At 44.1% G+C, this 25,052-nt stretch overlaps 2 protein-coding genes across 15 annotated transcripts in view; both read right to left on the bottom strand.

The window, feature by feature from the left end:
• The window catches only part of ORC2 (origin recognition complex subunit 2), a 177,388-nt gene extending 166,173 nt beyond the window's left edge, over positions 1 to 11,215 (bottom strand). For all 8 annotated transcript variants that reach the window (XR_015056262.1, XR_015056261.1, XR_015056260.1 and 5 more), the window contains exons 1-2: positions 10,991 to 11,215; positions 3,493 to 3,647 (exon numbers count right to left, since the gene is read on the bottom strand). Coding sequence is in view for 3 of the 8 variants with exons in the window: in XM_085874030.1 (XP_085730156.1) it covers positions 3,493 to 3,647; positions 10,991 to 11,063 (228 nt within the window). In the remaining 5 variants the exon portion in view is untranslated. The remainder of the gene's footprint in view (positions 1 to 3,492; positions 3,648 to 10,990) is intronic.
• A 5,960-nt stretch (positions 11,216 to 17,175) lies between these two features.
• LOC147030212 (structure-specific endonuclease subunit slx1-like) overlaps positions 17,176 to 25,052 on the bottom strand; it is a 71,490-nt gene continuing 63,613 nt past the window's right edge. For all 7 annotated transcript variants that reach the window (XM_085874033.1, XM_085874034.1, XM_085874031.1 and 4 more), the window contains one exon: positions 17,176 to 17,595. In XM_085874033.1, the coding sequence (XP_085730159.1) occupies positions 17,373 to 17,595 (223 nt within the window). In that variant the 3' untranslated portion in view covers positions 17,176 to 17,372. The remainder of the gene's footprint in view (positions 17,596 to 25,052) is intronic.

Here is a 25,052-nt window from a genome sequence, read left to right on the forward strand (position 1 = left end):
GAAATCTCAGTATGTCAAATGGTTCAGGGAGACGACATCCGACCCGCAAGTTCAGTGTAATTTCCATACAAGGTATGGAAGGAATCAGTCATCACGGACTAGTATCAGAGAGTGGTGCAAGAGGTTTAAGGAGACTGGAAGTTGACAGAAACAGAAACATACCGGTCGACCAAACACAATTGCAGCAGACGTTGAATGAGTGCGTGAATCATTTCAACAAAATCCCATAAAACAATTTGACGTGCATCCAGAGAACTGGGACTACCAACCACCACTGTACACAGGATTTACATAAAACACTGAACCTCTATCCCTACAAGGTGCAGATTCTGCAGGAACTCGAAACAAATGATGGACCCAAATGCAAGGTGTTTGCCTTGGAAATGCTCAGCCGCAGGATGACAAAGATTAACTGAGAAAGGTCATGTTCACAGACAAAGCTTGCTTTCATGCATCGGGAAGGTCAACTGGCACAATGTGACGATCTGGGGCTCTGAAAACCCTCACGTGGTCATTGAACACATAAGCCACAGTCCAAAGGTCAATGTGTCGTGTGGCCTTCTCCATGACCAGTTGGTGGGTCCGTTTTTCTTTGCGGAAAATAGTGACCTCAACAATTTACATGAGAGGGTTGGAAGGATTTACCTTCCCACAGATTGAAGACCTGCACCCAATATCAATTTTCAACAGGACAGCACTCCCCCTCATTAGGCCTTAGTCGTTCGAGTCATCCTGAATGAAAAATTTCCAGGTCGCTGGATTGGACAAGATTGACCAACTGCCTGGCCCCCACGATCACCAGACATAACCCGCTTTTGATTTTTTTTCTGTGGGGGTTTGTCAAAGATGTTGTCGACAGCACCAAGGTGACAAATTTGCAGGATCTTCGTTCTCGGATCACAGCTGCATGTGCACTGGTATACGCAAACATGCCGAGCCGAACATGGCAAGAACTTGTGTACCGCCTTGATGTCGTGCGCACGACAATCGGAGCTCACATTGAAGGGCATCGATGGTGTGCACAAAACATGACGAGTTTCTGTATCATATAAACCAAAGGGTATCGTTGTATCATTGTGGTTCTAAATAGATTAACAACCAAAGTTGTCTGGGTGTTTTTGGAACACCCTGGTGTGGATATTTAATAAAAAAAAAATTTCAAGACGTGTTTGCTTGTTTGTTTGAATTTACATGCATCTTAAACCACTGGACAGAATGAATTTAAAACTGCTGGTTGTACTTGAGGTATACTTTGGAGGATTTTTAGCAGTTTAAAAAATAAAAATAAATAAATTATACTCCCGGACGTGGGAACATTACGAGAACTGAACCGCTCATTGGAACGAGTTGAAAACTGGTGGTTATATTTCGGGTGTGCACTGGAAGATTTTAGAGGGCAAAGAACATTCATCGGTCCAGGCTGAGGGGAGGATGACGTCAATTCTCTGTGTGTAAATGTGTATCTTATAGCGCTACCTGGTGGAGGCCTGCATCACAAGCCGTAAATCATAACAGAGGGAAAATTAACATGTCCATAAGAATGGGTGCTTTGCTAATTGTTACAATTAGCCATTTTCACCATTGCATTTTAAATGTCATGCCAGCCATTTGATTCCATCAAGACTGTTTGTGTTCTTCGGTCTGTGCACCTGGTCAGGTATGGGAGCATGTGCCAGAACAGCGCGTCGCTGCGTCCACTTTCCGCCGGTACTCCAGGGGCCTCCGTCTGGCCATCCCCCAGGCAGATGCCAGGCCCATCCCCGTCTCCTTGAGATGATGGTCAACCTGTTGCAACCATGAGGCACGTGGTCGGCCCACTGGCCTCCTCCACTCATGAGACTCCCTCGCTGAGAGAATCTGGTGAGCAGGATCAGCGTCAGGAAAACGAGCCACATGTCCATACAGCCGCAACTGACGCTCACGGACTATGCAGGTAACAAATCTCATCCGAGTCTCTCTCAGCAACCGCTCGTTGGACACAAAATCCGACCAGTGAAAGCCAAGGATTCTCCGAAGAGACCTGGTACCAAAGGAATTAAGTCTCCGTCTCAGATCCTTGGTCAGAGTCCAAGTCTCGCACCCATAGAGCAAGACTGGAAGTACCAAGGACCTGAAGACTCGGACTTTCGTCCTCCCGCACAGGTACCGGCAGCGCCACACCCCATGATCCAGTGTGCACCTGCTGGTCACAGCAACCAGGTTTGTACAAATTGTGATTAGAATAAATCTTTCACTGAAGTGGCCCACTCGTTTTAGCAATGATTAGGCGAATTTCTCTATTTTTCAAGGTCAATGAAGCAAACAAGCAACAAACTTGAATCGAGACCAACAGATCGAGTCCGTGTGTTGCTGTGCTTGAGAAATCTGGACACCAAAAACCGATGTGTTGCCATTAACACGACCATCCTCAAACGCAATCCGAGATCTATGGAACATTGAGGACGAGGGCAACAAATGCACGACCGAGACATTGGAATAGAGTTGTTGGTGTGAAGAGATGCTGCATGAAAGACTCACTCGATGTCAACGATTTTAAAATGGAACTTCGGAAAAAGGAACGTGCACCAATATAAATACATCTGATCGGAAAAATCTGCACAAGCTATGCAAGAAAAAGTGAATCAAACACTCAGACAGATAAATATCTAAACGCCACACACAGTTCGATCTCATTGATTACAGTGATTATAATAAAACCGAAGCAGCAATTGAAAATACACCACCTCAAATTACATGACAGAGTATGTGTGCTGAGCTAATCATTTCTTTACTCCAATTAACTGATGGACTAATGAGATGGTCCTGCCTTTTCAGTTTAAACCCTTTTTATTGTGAAGGAATAATCAAGTGTGCTTTGGAAATTTCTCAACATCACTGGAACGATCATCAATCAGACTTCTAGTTTTAGCTTCAAGGACATTGTACTCATCGTTTGAGAGAATGACAAACGAGTAAGGGTTAAATGTTAAAGGAGCTAAATGAGACAAAACCTTGCACATTCCACTCAGGTCTTCAAGACAGCAGTTAACCACCATCTCAGATCATCCTCCATCCAAAACCGTGACCTTTTCTACCCAGGACCAACTCCGGGATGCACTTGTTCTTACCGTTAGTTAAACTCCCAAATCCTGGTTTGCCATGCACCCCAACTCATTCGTTCCTCTTTTCTCCCATTTGTGAAAATGACTTCTGGAGATGGTTCAATGCCACTCTTCTCTCCAGGCCTTCAAGCAGCTGATGCAGCACCATCTCATGTCATCCCCCATCCATACTCATGATCTTTTCTACCCTCATTGACCCTACCTTACTCAATCCATTTACTTGCAAATTGCTGAGCTTCCTCTCCTCCTCTCCTCTTTCTTCTCTTCTTCATTCCCTTGTTTTGTCAAACTGTGGCTCCACTGACAGTTCTTTTCCTTTTCAACCTCAATCACCTCGTTCTTCGGTTAACCTAAATCTTATACAGTACTATTTCAAAATACAAGAACACACCTGAGTGAGCCTGGAGCAGGATGGAAGAACCTGATTGGGAATCTCATTCCCCGCAAACTTCTTGTTCTTCACTTCACAAATTCCTTTCTTCTTATCCTCATCTCCCTCAGGCTCCGAGTGTGATGCGCTGTCACTGCCAGAGTCCAATGATTGTCCTTTATACACGTATATAAAAACACATGCAATTTTGTTAATAAAATACTGAAATCCTTTTATGATTCAAATTATCATACAAGTCACAATGCAGTGCTGCATAATAAAAAAAATTTTTTTGACATCTATATATTAATACTGAAGGACCAATTTTGTGCTCCTCCTAGCGGTCGTGTCACGTTTTTCCTCGGTACTGTGACCTGGACTGAAAGAAACATGGTACCTGAAAGAGTGCATCACACATAGTGCCAATAGTCAACCTTAAACTCTGAAGCAGAATAAATACTTTTCGTTTTACATTCGTTTACATGGCGACGTGTGATGTCACCGGTGAGAGGCGTCAGGACGTCATGACATCATCGGTTATTCGCTGACGCCATTACGTCCGTCGTCAGAACGTTACTGCTGAGAGGTGTAATTACTAATTCCACTCCTCGAAAATAGCGTCTGCAATGTAAAATCCTCTTCTGCACATGGTGACTACCTCAGAATGTGAATTTGACACAAAAAATGTAACAAGAAACATTGTACAGTCGACGCTGCTTTATAAATCCACCATGGGACCACGCCGTTTGGCTGGCTTTATTAACCGGCTGGATTTATTAAGCGGGGAACCTATTTTCAGCCACCTACTGGATAGATAAGACAAAAAGCGAATGTCGTTAAACACTGCTTTTTGCTACAAAAACATTGATTTATCAAACGGTGACAAGGGGATTGTTCAAAAGAATCTCTCCAAGGTCGCTTGCTTGGGAGGGAATTGCGCAAATGTTCCTTTATTGAATCCGTCACGTGGTGGAAATCGGGATGGGCAAAACCTGAGAGCTGCAGTCCCCTGTCCAATTTGGCGAGTGCGGTCCGCATCTCTGCCGCTGTTGGCATCGGCTCGGGTTGGTCGTCGCTTTCTTCCCTTGGCTATTGGGATTTGGGGTCGGAGGGATTCGAGTGGCGGCAGGATTTGAAGTCCGTCACCAGTTGCTGTTGTTTTTTTGTTTTTTTTTCACTCTGCGGCAGCGCATCTACTACATCAAGCTTAGGTTGAGACATGCCAAGCAGGTGGATTTATTAAAAGGAGAATTTCTCGATGTAAAATTCCGTTCCAACGCATTTTGGTCACAATCAGCGGCTGGATTTTATAAAGCAGCATCTACTGTATCTTCTATCTTCTATCTATCTATCTATCTTCTATATATTAATACTGAAGGACCAATTTTGTGCGCCTCCGAGCGGTCGCGTCACGTTTTTCTCGGTACTGTGACCTGGACTGAAAGAAACTTCGTACCTGTAGGAGTGCATCGCACATAGTGGCAATAGTCAACTTTCAACTCTGAAGCAGAATAAACACTTTTCGTTGAGATGGGGGCGAGGAGTGGAGGCGGGGGCGGGAGATGAAGAGACGGGGGCGGGAGATGAAGAGACGGGGGCGGGGGGATGAAGAGACGGGGCGGGGGGATGAAGAGACGGGGGCGGGGGGATGAAGAGACGGGGGCGGGGGATGAAGAGGTGGGGGGCAAGGTAAGCAAATTTTTGGGCGGAGGTAAGCAAATTGAAAGCGGGAGACAGGGGAAAATGGGGCGGGGGCTGGGTTGAATTAGGCAGAGTTGAGGGTGAGGGGTGGACAGGGGGGTGGGGGCCCGGGGGCAAGTGGGGTGGGGAATCAAGAGACGGGGGGCGGGGAGTGAAGAGGCGGGGCCGGGGTAATTACATTTGTGGGCAGGGGTAAGCAAATTGTACTACTGAAATAGTGTTCCGAATCTGGCAGCCATGAGTATTCAACATTCAGGTCCCCATAGCTCAGTTATTTTGATAAGTAAATGTGGATAGATAGCTCCCTTTCCCCTATGTCTTATGGGAATTAAGTGTGCATGCGCTGCGAAGTTATTTTATAGATAGGATTTTTACATCACCTTCACCAGCACTTTCGCTCCTTCCTGACGCCATAACGCTCACGGTGGGCGGAGTTCAAAAGGGCCTGGCCTCTCTCTCTCTCTCGTCCAATCAGAGAGATGCGACGAGTTCCCCAGCGGTCGGCCAATAAGCACAGCCCACGCAGGAGAATATTCCTCTCCCTGTTTGAGGGGTGGTCCACCGGGATGCCCCGACACGCCCCTCGACCAATCACGGAAACGACGGATTTCCCCAGCGAATGAGGTGTGCGGTGGGGTGAGACACGTCCCCCCCCCCACCCCCGACAAGAGCGAGGAAAGAAATAGATGGGACAGCGCGGTCATCGAGTGAGTCTACGCTGGTTCTTCTGGTCTCGTCCTGTCGCTGGCGTCTGCTCTCGTCTTGTCGCTGGCTCTGGTCTCGTCGCATGCCGGCGGAGTGTGCGAGAGCCAACGCTACCCTCTGTACCCGGTGCTTGCAGAGGCAACGAGTTGCGGGTTCGAATCCCGCCGATCTAGGACGTCGAAGACCGCACGAGGCGGGAAGGTCCGAGATAGCTCTGGTCTCTAGCTCACCTGTCCTCGAGCTGGAGGCCTCCAATAAAGACCATTGTGGTCCGTTTATTTTGGGTATTTGTGTGTGTCTGTGTGTGGGCCCAGTCTTGAAGTAGGAATTGTTTAAGTGCTTTTTGCTTGTACATTGATTGCATTGCTTAGTCGGTTTAACTCTGCTCTTTGTGTGTTCCCTCTCCCTATTGTAAATACAGTACATATCCATTTTGTTTAATGTTTCAGCCCGTCCTTGTCCTTTCTTTCATTGGTTTAGCACGGTGCGTGTTGGGTGATTAAAAAGGCCATTGTTTCCTTTAGTTGTGCATTTGGACCGAAGGGACCTCGGTAACCATCCGCTCGGGTTACGCACGGGTCGAGCACGGTTACGGCTTGTCCCGTTCGAGCTCCGTCGAGGTTGTGGATTCCTCGGTAGCTCGCCACGTGGGCCTAGGTATTTTGAAGGTATCCCACATCGTATCTAGGTATCCTACGTCGTATCTAGGTAGCCTAGGTATCCCACGTCGGATCTAGGTATTTTGAAGATTGGCAAAGAACCCTGTCCCACGTGGCTGAATTATTGACGATTCACGGTCCTGTAAGGGACCCGTACCTTCGGAGTTATCCGAGGGTAACGATCTGAATTCTGGGTGTTCAGTGGAGTTGACACTGCTGCTCCAACTCGCGGTCGTGCTCGTCGCCAATACCCGGCCCACAACAATATATCGTTTTTGGCACCAACTCTCAATGGTGAATAATCACTTAAAAATTAAACGATTCTCATTTCCGGATCCAGATTCGGATCTTCACCAAAACTGAAATGTTTCATGCTTTTCACACACCCAACAGGTCCACCAAGTTTCATCCAAATCCTCCTACCTGGTCCACCCTCACCCTCTGGACTCCTCCCTTCTCCATTCAAGCTCCTCCTGTACAGAACACGATCTCCACACGTGCGGCTGTGGCCAGAATAACGCGGCCATTGTCGGGTGCCGCACCACGGAGAATCCCTCCCCTGAAACACCCAGGCACCGAGAACGATAACCTCAACCCCCTCCCTCTCTGGCTACAACAAAAGTCCCATCTGGGGTTTCTTTTTCTGTGTGTGTGTCTGAGTGTGCTGGCGCCTGTCTGTCAAGCAAGCCTGGAGAAGATCTTTCATTGTTGTCACTGTGAATAATCTCACGTCAAGTCTGCACTGTGTCTGCTTTAGTCAGTTGCTTGAATAATTGTCACATCCCCACACCCCTCCCCTCTTTCCCTGCGTTATGTACTCAATAAATCTTTGTAGTGCCACATGCTTTTCCTCGCTTGCTGTAAATAAATAATTGTTGTAGAAATGTTCCCAGCTCGCCTTTGTCTTTTCCCTCATTAGTCCAGCAGGGTCTTTATTCCCCACGGTCCGTTCCTTCCAGCCGGTATGTCCTTGGCAGTGTCGCTCGGCTGCATCCGATCCGGAAAGGTGATCCGATCCGGACAAGGCGTACCGAGGGCACGATTCCCCGGTGGTTAAACCGCGGTGTTAATTATGTAACCCGATTCCATAGGCGGGAGGATCCCAGGTCACGCGGTTGAGTTATTGGCGTCCACGTTTGGTTAAGCGACCCGCCGTGTCACGGAATTATCCGTGAGTGACGGCCGACAATTCCGGGGAGTCTGGTGGGAATCGACGTAGCTTCCCCCACCTAGTGGTCTTCTCACCCGACCTCGCCGTCCCGCAACAATATGTATGAAGTGAAAAAAAATATTGTTGCGGGCCGGCGGGGTTGGGTGAGAAGACCAATAGAAGACCAATAGCTACGTTGATTCCCACCAGACTCCCCGAAATTGTAGGCCGTCGCAAACGGATAATTCCGCGACACGGTGGGTCGCTTAACCGACCGTGGACGCCAATAACTCAACTGCGTGATCTATGGTCCTCCACCTATGGAATCGGGTTACCTAATTAACCATGCGGTTTAACCACGCCCTCGGTACGCCTTGTCAGAACCGGATCACTCTACCGGATCGGATCACCTTTCTGGATCGGATGCGGCCGAGCGACACTGCCAAGGACGTACCAGCGAGAAGGAATGGACTGTTGGGAATAAAGACCCGGCTAAACCTGGATTTGAACCATGCTGAACCAATGATGGAAAAGACAAAGGCAAGCTGGGAACATTTCTACAACAATTATTTATTTACAGCAAGCGAGGAAAAGCATGTGGCACAACAAATAAAAGGCTTATTGGGTATGTAACGCAGGGAAAGGGGAGAGAGGTGTGGGGTGCGGCAATTTTACAAGCAACTTATGAAAGCAGACACAGTGCAGACTTGACGTGAGATTATTCACAGTAACAACAATAAAATATCTTCTACAGACTTACTTAACAGACAGTTACCAGCACACTCAGACACACACACAGAAAAAGAAACCCCAAATGAAAAGAGGACTTTTGTAGCCAGGGAGGAAGGGGGTTGAGGTTATAGTTTTCGGTACCTGGGTGTTTCGGGGGAGGGATGCTCCGTGGTGCCACACCCGACAATAGCCGCGTTGTTCTGGCCACAGCCGCACGTGTGGAGATCGTGTTTCGAACAGGAGTTTGAGTGGAGAAGGGAGGAGTCCAGAGGGCGAGGGTGGAGCAGTAGGCGGTCCGTCGAGGTGAGACATGGGCGGAGTCGAGGACAGGAGACAGAGTGAAACAAACACACACACACTCCTAGCATAACAACCCTCACGTAGGACTTCTCCGTGTTTTATAGAGCCCAGAGCTCGGGGGACGGGCCATGCCGAACCCGACGTCATCGCCAGAGTCGGCGTTCCGACTGGCCCCGACGCCCCCACGTGGTCCGCCATCCTGGGCCGGGCTTCGGCCAGACACCGGTATAGCCCACCCACCTGGGTGCAAAAGCATACGTGACACGCCGCATATGTCTGGACTCGAGTGTGGAAGCTCAAAGCCCAGTCTACTCCAGAGTGCACGTTGCGATTTTGCCTCAGAAATGATCGTTGGGGAGGGTACTGTGGGTTGTCATGCTGTGGTAAGTGAGACGAGGGGCAAGCGAGGCAGATTTACCTCAAAAGTGAAAAGAGGAAGAGTGGGAAGTGGAATGGAGGGGAAAATGATTTAATAAACCTAACTAATAGCCCATCGCAACGCACTCCCTTGTCCTCCCACTACACAAAAGGAAGGGGTCTATCTGCACGTATATTAGTGGGATAACTGACTCGGGACAACTATCTGTTGTATGTATGTGGTTCCGAGAACCGCAACAATATGTTCAGGTGGATCAGGCATTGCGTGGTGGAGGTATGCACTCTGCCAAGTGCCCTTCTAGTTGACCTATTTTCCCCCATTTTCAGGCGTCTCCTGTGACACGTGACGTCACATTTACTGCAAATGGCGTCCCCACAAGAAAAATCAGTGTGCTGCCTGGTTTAGAGAGACGAATCAGCTACACATGTTCAACAATGCTTCAGGATGACCCATGGAAGGCAGTAAGCTTGGAGAAAAACGATTCATGAGTCGCACAAAAGGTTTACAGAGACTCGTAGTATCCTTCAGAGGAAGGGGGCAATCTGGCCAAGCACAAATGGAGTGGAATGGTGGAGTGGTGGAGTGGATGTGGAGCCAAGCTGGAGTGGAGTGGAGTGGATGTGGAGCCAAGCTGGAGTGGAGTGGATGTGGAGCCAAGCTAGAGTGGAGTGGATGTGCATGTGGATGTGGAGCCAAGTTGGAGTGGAGTGGAGTAGATGTGGAGCCAGGCTGGAGTGGAGTGGAGTGGATGTGGATGTGGTGTGGATGTGGATGTGGAGCCAAGCTGGAGTGGAGTGGAGTGGAGTGGAGCCAAGCTGGAGTGGAGTGGAGTGGATGTGGAGCCAAGCTGGAGTGGAGTAGAGTGAATGTGGAGCCAAGCTGGAGTGGAGTAGAGTGAATGTGGAGCCAAGGTGGAGTGGAGTGGAGTGGTTGTGGAGCCAAGCTGGCGTGGAGTGGAGCGGATGTGGATGTGGAGCCAAGCTGGAGTGGGGTGGAGTGGATATGGACTCAAGCTGGAGTGGAGTGGAGTTGATGTGGACTCAAGCTGGAGTGGAGTGGAGTGGATGTGGAGCCAAGCTGGAGTGGAGTGGAGTGGATGTGGAGCCAAGCTGGAGTGGAGTGGATGTGGATGTGGAGCCAAGCTGGAGTGGAGTGGAGTGGATGTGGATGTGGAGCCAAGCTGGAGTGGGGTGGAGTGGAGATGGACTCAAGCTGGAGTGGAGTGGAGTTGATGTGGACTCAAGCTGGAGTGGAGTGGAGTTGATGTGGACTCAAGCTGGAGTGGAGTGGAGTGGATGTGGAGCCAAGCTGGAGTGGAGTGGAGTGGATGTGGATGTGGAGCCAAGCTGGAGTGGAGTGGAGTGGATGTTGAACACGTTTGTGAGTCATTCGAGCACAGTCCCCATTAGACCATTCGGATGACCTTTGACATTCATCAAACCACATCGTTACATTACACATCGTTACATTACACATCGTTTTCAATCCGGTTGGTATTACGAACAGTAATTTTGTGGACAAACTGTATATTACAATAAGTTTTTATTTATTACACGTCTATAGTTCGGGATGATCCAAATCAATGACTGTGAGGAACCAAAAACGTTTGCCAAAGGCAAACACCTGAACTCCAGTTCATCCTCAATGACAAACAAATAAATCCCTCATGTTCCTCTGCACTTCTGAACGATTTACAGATTATACAACCAAACACTAAAAAACTTCCAAGTGAACAACGGCCACAATACACCGCACAATGTGCCCGTACCCTCCCTCGAGTGAAACCGAACCGCATCATTCGAGACAACCGGACTCCGCGATCATTCACACAGCTCAGCGACACGGACTCACCAACACGGACTCACCAACACGGACTCACCAACACGGACTCACCAATTCGCCGATTCACCATAAGCTGCTTCGCGTCTGCATCCGACACAAACCGAAGCCGTAGCCGCCTCGCCATGACGGAGTATCGGGAAGGCTCTCAGGCTCTCAGAAGGAAACGGTGCTCGTTCGTTCTCTTTGGCGCAAAGGAGCATCAAACGCATGATTCTTCACGCGGCGAGGGAGTTCCGGTTTCCGCGAAGGAGTTCCGGTGTCCGCGACGGAGTTCCGGTGCTCAACGAGATAGTTCCGGCGAACATAAAAATGCACAACGTAAGGGGGTGTGTTCAGAAACCAAGCAGCTGTTCCTTAGCAACGGTTCCGATTGGAGTGCTTGAGTGCTTAACCCACCCAGACAGCTTGGTTACTGAACCGGTTGGTTCGACGCATTTTCTTATCGAATTGCAGGTACAGGTATGGACAGCTCACAGCTATTGCAGGTGATGCTCCAACTAATGTGGCACACAACCTGATGCGAAGGAGGAATTATTCTACACCACACTACCCTCCTGACTCAACAACACCCCTTGTTGAATGACAACAGAAGCAATGAAGTTTAATTTCAATAATGAACTCTTTTAATACATGTCAAGTTCAAAGGCAAAAATGTACATGTGGACAAACTATAACAAATTGACAAATGAACAAAAACCTGCACGATTTCTGGAATGCCATCGTCAAGTTTTGCATTTTCTTTGTTTTCACGTTGTAGTCCAACTGTCCGAGGCATGTTATTAATTAAAGTGTCGGTCAAACAAATTTTGATTTTTAAAAATTGGATTATACTGAAAAAGTACCAAAAATGTTGCCTTGATGAAAAGTCATTTTTATGGTCATAAATTGCTAAGAAAGGAGGAGAGAACCTCAAGGAACCTGCGGCATCTGGGGCCTGGCCTGAAGGCCCAGCGTGTAGTGATAGCGGTACGAATCTGGCAGCCATGAGCACTCAGCAGACAGGTCCTATAGATCAGTTATATCGGTAAGTATGTGTTTCTAGGTAGGGTCCCGTCCTATGTTTAATGGGTGATTAATTGTACGTGCGCTGTGAATTATTTTATAACTAGGATTTTTACACCACCAACAACAACTACAGCTACTACTTCTACATCCACTACAACAACGCCACCTTCCCGCACTCGCCGGTCGCCATAACGCACGTGTTTTTAACTGAGGACGTGAGCGGAGCCTTCGTCGCCTCAGGTCGAAGCTCTGCTCCGAGGAGGGGCAGAGAGCATTTTCCTCCAGCCAATGAGCAGAGAGAGAGAGCACCACACGCGCGCCCCAGCCAATCGGGAGGCCGCCACAAGTCGCCTGACAACCCACCGTCCAATCAGGAGGCGAGTGACGGGGAGAAGAAGCCCCTCTCTCCTAAAGAGGAGGTGTGTGGTTGTCGGGACCAGCGTTTGGCATACGGAGATCGTAGCGTTTGCCGAGCAGCCTGTCATCGTCTATGACATTTCTTGTGGGAAAGGACATTTCAATTCAGACATTTCCAACCTGGCATGCAAAGCCAGTGAGTTGTTGTCGACGAGGGCTCTACAGACGGTAGTGGTCGTGGACTTCGGGTCGTGGGTTCAAGTCCCACCGTGGTGGTTCGAGTCGGTGTGACCGCACGAGGCGGGACAGGTACCCCGGCCCGGCTCTACCCAGTAGACCCATAGGGTCCAGTTCGTGTGTGTGTGTGTGTGTGTGTGTGTGTGTGTGTGTGTGTGTGTGTGTGTGTGTGTGTGTGTGTGTGTGTGTGTGTATCTGTGGGCCCAGTCTTTAAGTAGGATTTATTAAGTGTTTTTCATTGTACATTGGTTACATTTCTTTTATTCGGTTGTAACTGCTCTGTGTCTCCCTCCCCGATTATTGTTATAAATAAATCCCTTTTGTTAAATGTTCCAGCTCGTTTCTGTGTTTCTTTCATTGGCTTGTCACGCTGTGTATTGAAAGATAGCGAGGGTAAATTGTTCATTTGGTCCGGCGTGGCTCTGGTAACTCCGCTCGGTTACGCTGGATCCGAGTCATTACCTGCAACTCGGATCGGACAGAGTCGGCCGAGGGTGTGGCTCCCCGGTAGTTAGACTGCGTGGGTATTTAGGTGTATTGAAATTGGGCAAATAATCCTACCCCACAAACTCGAATTATTGGCGATTCATGGTCCTGTAAGGGACCCGTGCCTTTCGGGCTTCTCCGAGGGTCACGACCTAAATTCCGGTGTGTTCGGTGGAGCCGACTCTACTGCCCCCTCTCGCGGTCGTGCTCACCACCGATACCCACCCCCACAACAATAGGACTCAAGACTGGCAATATTTCATTTAGACCTGCAACTGAAAATACTAAATACATCACTGACATTTCTGATGGTTTGGCCATCTCTGCCACCACTGAGCCACTGAGACAGTGATGCAGCAGTTCCTTCCAGTGAATGGAAGCACCCCAAGGATGCCCTTATAAAAGGTGGAAAGATACCCTCATATCACGACTGCACTGCAACCTGGGATTGTCATGGGACGAGGCTATCAGATCGGCGACGGGCAGGATGGCATGGAGATCTCTCGTGTCTGCGGCATCGTTGCAACAAAGACATGCCTGTTTGTAACTCTGACAACATTGGCATAGTCTAGGCATCGTCCCACTGCTGCACGTACACCCAACAAGCTGCCAAGAAGATACAGTCCTGTTTATTGCAAAGGCAATGTTTGACAGCTGTCTCAAAAAATGAATGGCTGTTCAGTGATTAAATATGTTTACTCGAATTAACGTGCAAGTTTAGTTCTATTTTCCCCTTGCTTTAATCTTGAGGAATCCAATTAATTGTTGTCCATTACCTTTTCCCCATCCATTCACCATCCATCCTTTGCCTCATTTTGTTTTCTACCCTCCTTCTTCCCAATTTATACTCCATTATAAGCTTTAACATTCAATCTATACTAATAAAAGGCAGTGTGTGTGTGTGTGTGTGTGTATGTGTGTGTGTGTGTGTGTGTGTGTGTGTGTGTGTGTGTGTGTGTGTGTGTGTGTGTGTGTGTGTGTGTGTGTGTGTGTGTGTGTGTGTGTGTGTGTGTGTGTGTGTGTGTGTATGTCAGTCAGTGTGTCTCCTCCATAACTCCAAAACTGTAAAACCAAGCAGCCTGAAACTTTGCATGCACGCCAAGGAAGTGCAAGAGTGAAAATTGGGTGTTTGGGTTAATTAAAACAGCCCTTTTTAAGAGAGTAAGCGGCCTTATTTAATTACATGCTTCATCAGGCGATCCTCGGCCACCTCGCTCTCTGGGATCTTAAGGCGTTTCCTGGGTATCTTCCCTGGGGTCTGAAGCCGCCATGTTTTTTGGCATGTTCAACCTTACCTTGACTTGAAACAGGCCACAATGATTTCTTAACGATAAAAATTTTTTTTCACTTTTCTCACTCATATTATCAAATGCCTGTTCATCATAGCTACGGATCACTGCAATACTTATAAACAATACTGCATAATACATAATATAAATATACAATACTGCATAATATAAACAATACAATACTGCAATACTTATAAACACCCGGGGACGTCAGCGTTCATGACTTTATTTCATTTTGACACATGCGATAATCATGAGTATCTCTTAAACTAAGGAGAATTACAAAATCTCAGCTCCAGAATCCAACCTACAAGCAGTTCCGACTCATAGGAAAGTGTTCATTTGTCCAATTCGGACATATTTGACATTTTGGGTGTCTCCGGGAGGTGTATGTTTAATGTGTTGCTAATCACGTGCCAAATGAGCCGTTTTGTTTGAGTGCTTAAACCACTTGGCGAGCGCTCCCCAAGCTGCTTGGTTGTTCGTTTCGGTAAAAGTATCCGTGCTCTCAATGGAACATCGATTTGACAGATTACGTTTCCACCTGTGTTGGAGTCTGCGGTGCTGTGCGGTGGGTGACTCAGAAAGTGTCTCATCTGCTGAAAATGTGCAATTTTATGTTTGCAGGACATCGTTTTGTTTAACCTTTTTGTGCGATCTCCTTTGAATATAATCCACACCTCACTTCGACATCAATACATTTATAAAAACAATAAGGTCCATGTGACCAGGTGATTGCCAGAGAGCATAAATCGACATTTTGTGTTCTGTGCCTTGATATATTTTTCAATTGAATTTTGCTAATTTCCCACTTGAATTCCTCCTTCAAAGAACTCTGTTTTAAGGTAAATCTTTGTGTTTGTTGTTTTTTTCACATATGTGTATGTATATAAACTGTATTACCATAATGGAAGTGTGTGTGTGTGTGTGTGTGTGTGTGTGTGTGTGTGTGTGTGTGTGTGTGTGTGTGTGTGTGTGTGTGTGTGTGTGTGTGTGTGTGTGTGTGTACATGCAAGTTGCTGTTGTTGCCTGTTATCTCCACATGTGGGTGGGTTTCAGGAGGTGAAACAGAGACCCTGCCAGGTCTCAAAGTAATGTGTGTGTGGTGTGTCTACAGATGGGGTTTCAGAATGTGGAATGGAGTCTTCCCAGGGTGGGCTCAAAGTTCCCACCTTCATTTCAGTAAGGGGTCACGATTCATGGACCAAGCTGTGAAGTTTTCTGTTCTCAAAGTTTTGTGCCGAGGGCTCTCGTCACGATCATTACTGAGCCCAGGACGGCTTCCAACTGTAGTTAGTTTGTAGTGATATTCCCAGGGATGGTTTTTTTAATATCTCTGTAAGGTTCTTCTTCATCGTTCCCATGAGGTTCTTCGTCATCACTGGTACAACTTTGGCATTCTTCAGCTTCCAGGATCCTTTCACTTCATTCTTGAGGTCTTTGTATCTGGTCATTTTCTTGATTTCTGCATCGTTAATCCAAAATCACTGATATTAACACCTCACTTCACAATGCCTTCTTTTTTTACCTAAGTATATCTCGTTGCATCACTTTGTTTTCGATGTTGCCGCCTGATGGGATCATTAGGTCGTACGTGAGCGGAAGGTACTTCAATGTTTTCAGTGATTGCTTTTGGTTCATTTTCCAACAAATTTTCTGGAACTGGGACATCAAAGTTTGTACAGATGTGCCAGCGGATTACATTAAAACTCTGTTGTGTTGTGTGTACAGCTGTTCTTTTTTTGTGTATGTTCGGTCATTAAGGCCTAAGTCACATTTGCTCTACGGCTAGGATACGGCGGCCATACCCCCCCCCCCCTGAATTGACAGAAACGTGCGGCAGCCACAGAGTTTCTGAGGTGGCCTCAGGGTGGCCCTACACCGTATGGCTATATTTTACAGGCCGTAGGGGTCGCCGTGGAATTATAGCGTGGAGTTATAACTTTTTTCATTTCTACGTTGGCCGTAGCAATTCGACAAGCCGAAAAAAAAGAACTGGTAAAAAAGAAAGAAAGAAAAAAAAAAAGAACCCACTTGTTACCGTCCGTCTGGCCACACATTCACCTAAGGGCCCCCCTGCGGTCACCTTGAGGCTACCTTGAAAATTATATGGCCACCGCAGGGATGCCCTAAGGTCACCGTGCGACATCAAATCAAAGACCGTACGGCAACCCCACGTTTTCGGTCTCCACAATTTATAACTACCCCGTGCGGCTACCTGAAAAATAAAAACATATGTGACTGCTACATTGTGTGACCGTGGAAATACTGCGGCCGCCGTATAATTGCTAGTGGCCGTAGATTTTGTAGACCCTACGGCCGCCGTGCCAAATGTGACTTTGGCCTAAGCATCACATATCATTCTCTTTGCTAACCCCACCTCCACCACTCACCTGTCTTTTTTTTTTTCCTCCTCCCCCCCCCTACACTTCTCTCACTCTGTCTCATTGTTCTCCCCTCCTAATAAAATGCAGCACTCTCCTCCTACACCTCTGTGTGAGTGGCTCTCTCATGCACCCCTCCCTCCCGCAGCAAATAGCAACGTTTGATGAGGTGTCGCTCTCCCCACCTCCCCCCTTTCTTGCTCTCCCCTTCTTCATCCTCTCTACTTTCTCCCCCCCCCCCCCCCTCTCACCCTACACCTGCCTCCTCTCTCTCCCTCTTTCTCCCCTCCCTCCCACCTTTATTGTCCCCATCAGCGAAGTGATGGGTTGTATTTGCTAGTAAATAATAAATCTCAACGAGTTTTACAGTTCTCGTATTCATACAGTATTTTGTGAGTTATGATAAAGCTCCGGTTACATTTCATTCATGAACAAAAATTGGAAGTCCAGGCACCTATAAAAGCACAGAACAAGGAGAGATGGATTTGGGTTTAATTTCAATATTTTCGTTTTTGTACAGAACAATGGTCAGAGTTGCATTAATTATCTCATGGGAAAGGATGCAGAATTATGTACTGGACTTACAATTGTATTTCTAAGCTGTCATGAAAGAATCAACCGAAACAACTAATTCACTCCCCTCATGTTTTCCATTATGGATCCAATGACAGATATTCAATATATTACAAAATAAAATGTGTTAATTATGTCTTCAACATCCCGACATACTATGTACAGTACTGCACCTTTATTATATTTATTACAATAAGGAAGCTTCACATGGAAGAATGATGTGATTAAACGTAATGTCCAAAGCTTTACAAAATGGCTCTCAGGGCAGAAACGAAGAGAATGAAAGTTAATCTCCTCACAACTGCAGATCATCTGTCCAATGTACCTGGTTAAAAAAAAAGAAGAGAAGGAAAAAACAATTTGAAATTTCACATTCTGATGTCATAAAACAAACAAACACGTTTACAAACAAAAGCTCAACATCACCTGCATGGAACATGCTTTGAAATGCAAAAATGAGGAGTGTAACAACTGGCAGAAGTTAATCACACCAAATTCACTGTATTTACAGTTTGGCTGGTGAACAACCAGCAAGCTTCTTTCATTGATAACAAGTTGCATGTGTTAGAGAAATATTTTCATATTCTGTTCACAGTTCAGAAACATTATTGATTTAGTAGAAATCACTTAATTTTTTAATTACTTGGTATTCAAAAAAACCCCCCAAAAACTGGACATTTACAATTTAAGTACAAGGGTCAATTCTGATGTTATATTTAGAAAAAATCATTGTGAAAATGCATTTTGAACAGTTTCAACATCTTGCCAATAATAGTACAAATTATAATTTACAGGTGGGCAGAAATTGGGGGGGGAGGAAGAGAGAGAGAGAGAGAGAGAGAGAGAGAGAGAGAGAGAGAGAGAGAGAGAGAGAGAGAGAGAGAGAGAGAGAGAGAGAGAGAGAGAGAGAGAGAGAGAGAGAGAGAGAGAGAGAGAGAGAGAGAGAGAGAAAGAAAAAGAGAGATGGGGAAAAGGGGGGGGGGAGAGATTGATTTACAATGTATCTATCTATTTTAGGAAATAACAAAAGCAGTGCAATTTAAAACTAGCCTGGTATCCTTAAATATTGAGCCATGATGTGGAGACATTCTTTCCATATGCTTATACAGTGTGCAACAACAATGAGCATAAACATTGTGCAATATGACAACGAGTACTGTCGGACCCCGCTATTCGCAGTTTATAAAATGTGACCTGCCTCGACATTCACAGTCCTCGGCTTTGCATATTTACTTTTCTTTTTTACGTTTTCATGGTTTTTCACGGCGTATTTGCATATGTTTTTTTTTAACGTTTTTGCGGGCGTATTCGCATTTTTTTCACCTTTTCACAGTTTTTAAAGGGAAGTTTGATTTTGCCTCGTGAATCACTAATCGCCAGGAACCTATCCTCCCTTTTTCAATTGAAACAATGCCTCGTTATTTGCGAATTCGCTGTTTGCGGAATTTTCCAGGAACGTATCCCCCATGAATAGTGGGGTCTGGCAGTAAATCATGATATTATACAAAATTAGCAAAGAGCCTATCCTTACAGCCGGGAGGAAGAGAAATTAGCACTTGGAGTACATATTTACTATGGCGCTGCTATAAAACACACAAACACCATCTTCCCGCTCACAGATTTTTATTCTGATGTACCATACTCTGTTACAGAGTGTCGGTGCTGCCGAAGCAGTTTCTTGGCGAGGATTAAACTGGGCATTTTGGCATTGCCTTCCCAGCAGTAGTTAGGACAGGAATTTGCTCAGGAGCCAGCAATTTCTCACCTACTCTTCGTGAAGGACACCGTGGCATCTTTAACGTCCTCGAACTAATGCTGGTAGATGGGATGCCCAGTTTTAACATCCATCAGAGGGAGAACACACACATGGATTAATCAACCTGCCTGTGAAATACCAGGAATGGCGATTCATAGCTGGGCTGAGATTCAAACATCAGCTCGACAGCTTGGAGGAGAGAGCAAGTACCTCTCGGCCATCTTGCCAGCCCCTCTATTGGACAGTGTAGGGTGATTGATTAGGGTTTAAAAGGTGCTGCTAAAATATAAAGTAAGATAGGAGATAGATAGGGTTCAGAGAGAGGTAAAAAACAGATCAATAGAAGATACAGAGGATGATTACAACGGTTAGTTTATGATCTTGTGACAAAACAGCATCGAGTGTTAAACATCTCTCAGCACCATGTTGAACCCTCCTGTGAAATTCTGACTTCTGCAAATATACAAAGATCTTGTGGAACTCCAAGCTGGGTTGCTGTAACATACAGTTGGCTGTGTGGTGGTGAAATTGCAGTACGGGCCTCTCTTTGTCGAGTCGCGCTCTTTTTCCTGACCCGAATGACCCGAATTAGAAGGCCGCCATTGCTGATGTCATGTTAATTCATGACGGTGTTGTTCTGCCGTCTCGAGATTCCAATTTTTTTTTTTTAACTTTTAGGCATTTAGGTGGTTGCGAAAATCTTGCATTGAAAATAGCTTACTGGTATCGGTAAGTTAACTTCAGGCTGATGTGGCATGAAGTAGCAGATGATAACTGTGGTGTAAAATAGCAGATGGATGACCTTGAACTTATTGGTAACCATTATAATGTAACAGAAAAAGAAAAAAGAAGTAAAAGAAATAAAAAAGAAATGTAACAGCTTTACTAAAAAGAAAATTGTTATATCTCACATCAAATTTACCTTCAACAAAGTGACAGTCAATAAAATACTCGATGTAAAAGTATATCGGATAGCACCACTCCAACTGTGAGCCAATGTGTGTGTGTTTATATATATATATATATATATATATATATATATATATATATATATATATATATATATATATATATATATATATATATATATATATATATATATATATATACATATACACACATACATACTAGTAAAGGTGCCCATCTTCGATGGGCATCACTGGCAACATATGGTAAAAGACAGATTGCATGAATGTATTTTAAACAATATATTATATCATTTTTATCCATTGATTATCATTCAGGTTTTCCCCTTCGACTGTCCCGCAGTAGCTCCACTTCGATGACATTACCACGTAGTTTAGTGACTACACAACGTGTACCATTCGTGAGTTCCGGAGGATCCATAGAGCGCATTAAAATTACAGGGCACCCTACTTTAAAGTGATCCAAAAGGCCGGATCAGTTTCGTCTACATATTCATATCTTGTAGATTTTAGCTGGTGGGATCAGTTTTGTCAACATATTCATATCTTGTAGATTTTAGCTGATTCTGAAACTGTTAACAGCATGTCGATCGGATGGTTCTGTGATTTTCTATGGTAGTAAACAGAAGTACGACTTAAGCCTGTACGCCACTATGCGGAGACCCGAGGACCTAATATTTCACAACAAACTAAAAACTCACAAAATTTGAAGATATTTTAAATAAACAATTTATTATAATATCAATTAAATATCATTTTTATCCATCGATAATATGAATTGTTCTGTACAGCTATAGTTGTTCTCTTGGGATCTGTGCATCCATCCACGATCTATGTTCTAATGAAGTGCAGTAGGAATAATAAAAACAGCACCGTGCGGGAGTGTAGGTAATCTCTCCAAAGCTCTCGGAAAGCCTTAAAATGCATCACGATCGGTTTGATTAGGTCATCATGACGGTACCGCTTGATATTGCGCATTGAAATAGAGATATGAATACTCAAGTGAGTTTATTATATGTCTATGATTGATAGCTTATTGACAGCTCAATAACATGAGCAATAGATAGTGAACAATGAACAGAGTCTGTAAAATGATGTCCAATATGACATACACAACTGCCAGTAGGAAAAAGGGTGAATGAAGTTTCGCCTTGTGCATATTGAAGCATTTTGAATTCAATTCTAGTAGGTAATAGGGAATGGGAAATAGTAATACCATGCAACCTCCTGATGGTCAAGCAGTGAACAACACAGGACTGATTTCAATTGAAATTTTCATGGAAATATATTTTATGAGGATGTTCAATATCACTGTTAGGATCAAGGCTCGGGCTTGGACTTGGGGAGGGGGGGGATGCTTGCAACAGAATTTTCATCAGAGGAATGACTTGAGGAGTCTTCATATTCCTTATTATTGGCATCTGCCATCACGATCGAACTCTTACTTGTGAGACGGTTGAAGAAGTACTTTTACGGAGCGGTAGACTCAAGGCTCACTGAAGCACTGAAGGCTCGAAGGCTATTTCTGTCGGTTCAAATTTCAAGGATCAAGCGGCCATTGTTCAATTCAAGATGGGTTGCCAGATTTTTATGTGCACGTGCTCAATCCCGCACCCACCCGGAAAAGACCCAAGTACACTGTCAGTACTCACCTCCACACCAAAACGATGATCATGATTTTGGGTTTAACCGTAACTGACCGGGCGATACTTTGTTGGCAGTTGGTCCGGCTGGGCAGCGGGTATCGGTCGATGAAAATTTCAAAACGGCAACCATGTATAAAAAAGCAAAGAAATACTTTGCACTTAGTCAGAAAGTCATGGTTTTGTGAAGAAACTACGGCACATGGAAAGTGCAAATTCGTGAGGTATGAACTCAACTGTTTTCTCCCCAAATGGAGCGTGATTCTATGAGCCGAACTCATCTTAGTGGTCCTCTAAAAATGGGAAACATTTTTGTGCAATAATTCCTCCCATTTTGCAAATGGAGAACATGAACTGTTTAACTACCATAATCATCAAAACGAATTTTGAGGGGCTTCTAAAGGAAGACAATAATATCATTACTATATATGTCAAAGCTTGTTTCATTTCATGCAGTCACAAAAATCTGATGGTGGAACAAAAAAAGGGGCGTGCCAAAATATATATATATATATATATATATATATATATATATATATATATATATATATATATATATGTACATATATATATATATATATATATATATATATATATATATATATGTACATATATATACATATATATATGTACATATATGTACATATATATATATATATATATATATATATGTACATATATATACATATATATATGTACATATATGTACATATATATATATATATATATATATATATATATATATATATATATATGTACATATATATATATATATATATATATATATGTACATATATATATATATATATATATATATATATGTATATATATATATATATATATATATATGTATATATATATATATATATATATGTATATATATATATATATATATATGTATGTATATATATATATATGTATATATGTATATATATATATATATATATATATATATATATATATATATATATATATATATGTATATATATATATATATATATATATATATATATATATATATATATATATATGTATATATATATATATATATATATATATATATATATATATATATATATATATATATATATGTATATATATATATATATATATATATATATATATATATATATATATATATATATATATATATATATATATAGATATAGATTATCGCATGCGCGGTACGGGTGGGCGGCAAGGGGATGCACCAGAGGCACTCACAGGACGGAGGACAAGGATTTATCCTCAAACCCACAACAAATAGACAGACACAAGCAATCTTTAATAAATAGGGGTTTAATGAATCTAAATCAAGTATTCATAATGGGAATAAATCAAAGTGTAATGATGAAAACAAGAAAAAGAGCAATCAGAGATTGCAGACCTTCGCCGAGACTGCTATTGTGTTTTGTATTTTGTGTGGTGTTTGTGTACTGGTGTATTACATAATTAATATGAGACATAACTAGAACTGCCACATAATAACTGCTGACAGTGATGACCAGGTACCAAGACGTCCTGCTTTCATGCAACCCCGCTTTGATCGGACACCTGACCCTGACCCATGACATTATTATTGAATTGAATTTAGGATGGGATTAAAATAAATTCAATTCAAATAAAATGGAAGACCAAATAGGTGCAGTCCTGCATTTGAGTCATCAAAAGGAACCTGAACAAGCAAAAAGCAAACATGACATCATCAAGAGGAACCTGGATAGGATTCACATTTCAGCTGCTACTTCTCTACCCTCAAACCCATCAAGGCACAGTCAAGTGAGCCTTATTTAAAAAAAAAAAAAAAAAAACAGAAAAAAGAACCCATATCAAAAATTAAATAATTCTGGACCATGTGCCAGACCATGTGTCCAATCAAGCTGAAATTGAAGACATGTATTCCCCATCTCCACAAGATCATAAATGTGAAATTTCACCTCGATTAAGCGGTTCCAGAGAAAATATAATTTAATATTTTTCTTTAATCCAATATGGCTGCCAAACCAGGTGATCTACTTGTACATCCATGTATTTGTACATCCTTGTACATCCATGTATTTGGGGAACACTAGTGTGATGTTTCCCTTCAATTTGTCCAGCCGTTATGGAGATTTTGTTTTTTTGGTTTTAGGGTAAATCCAATATGGCTGCTAAATCATGAGACCAATGACATCATATGTGTGAACCGAGCTGTTCCTCATGGACAGGCAGTCATACGTGTAAAGTTTCACCTCAATCTGCTCAGCCACTTCAGAGAAGAAGATTTTTGAAGGTTTTTTTTTTTTAGCCTTATGGCTGCCGAATCACGTGACCGATGGCATCAATATTTTTTTTCTGTGGATCATTTTATCCCTAGATGACCCTCAAAAATTTTCATACTGATCGGATGTGGCGTTCTACAGATGCAATTATGCCGTTATAACGAGGGCACCTATGATGTGAAGAGTACTTGCTATGTTCCAAGTTTCAATTTTTTCCTTGGTGTAGTTTCAGAGACACAGTGGTTCAAAGTTTTTCCATTTTTCCAATATGTCTGCCACACCATGTGACCTATTAAAACATCATGTGACCATAATTATCATTAAAACAGTCTACATGAGTAATCGCACCAATGGTGACAATTTTGTCTCAATCCGACGAACGGATGTGGAGAAAAACAGGAAAGTTCTGCGCGGACAAATAAACAAACAGACAAACAAACAAACAGACCCAAATTACCCTCTCCTTCGGGGAGGATAATAAATCAAAGCATGACGTAATGAAGCATGAGGTAATTTACAGCTTAAAGTCGAGGCGCCTCAACACACAGTTACAAAAACGGACAAGGAATGTGTTTATAAAATCGGTGTGATAAAACAAGAGAAAAATCCTCTTTATTCTGGCACTTAGCTTTGTCCAGAGATGGTCTTTTAGAACTTGAGGATCGAACCGCGTCGTCAGCGCGTGGTAAACTGCGCCCAAATTGGCACCAAGCCGCTCTCTGCGGTCACGCACGGGAGGTCATCCGCGCGAACGGTATTCCAACACTATGGGCTCACCAACCGTCATGTAGCTTCTTTTCATGAGCGAACTTGCCGACCGTTCCTCTCTTACACCAGGTCTGTTCACAGCTATCGCCCACCTTCCTCCTCGACCAGAGAACGAGATGATTTCTGAGACCCCATGATAAGGCTCTTCTTCCCTCCTCAGAAATGTACACATTTCACGACTCCGCCAGTCAATGGCTCGTGTTTTGCTCCAGCACGTGAACAAATTTGCCTCAGCACGAACACGAGAATCGTGCAGCCTTCTTCACCATGTCGAGGGGAAGCCAGCAACCTCGATCATTTTTCCTCCAATCGTGTACCTCACACAAATCTCCGATCTCCCGAATTTTCTGACCTCATGCCCATTCATCATCCACCCCAGGGGCGTGGTTTGCTAGTTATCATTCCTGGAGGCAGAGTTTTTGCCTGTT

This window comes from Eptatretus burgeri, chromosome 3 (assembly GCF_056783735.1).
Source record: "Eptatretus burgeri isolate ZD-2024b chromosome 3, Ebu_testis_v1, whole genome shotgun sequence".
Lineage (NCBI taxonomy): Eukaryota > Metazoa > Chordata > Myxini > Myxiniformes > Myxinidae > Eptatretus > Eptatretus burgeri.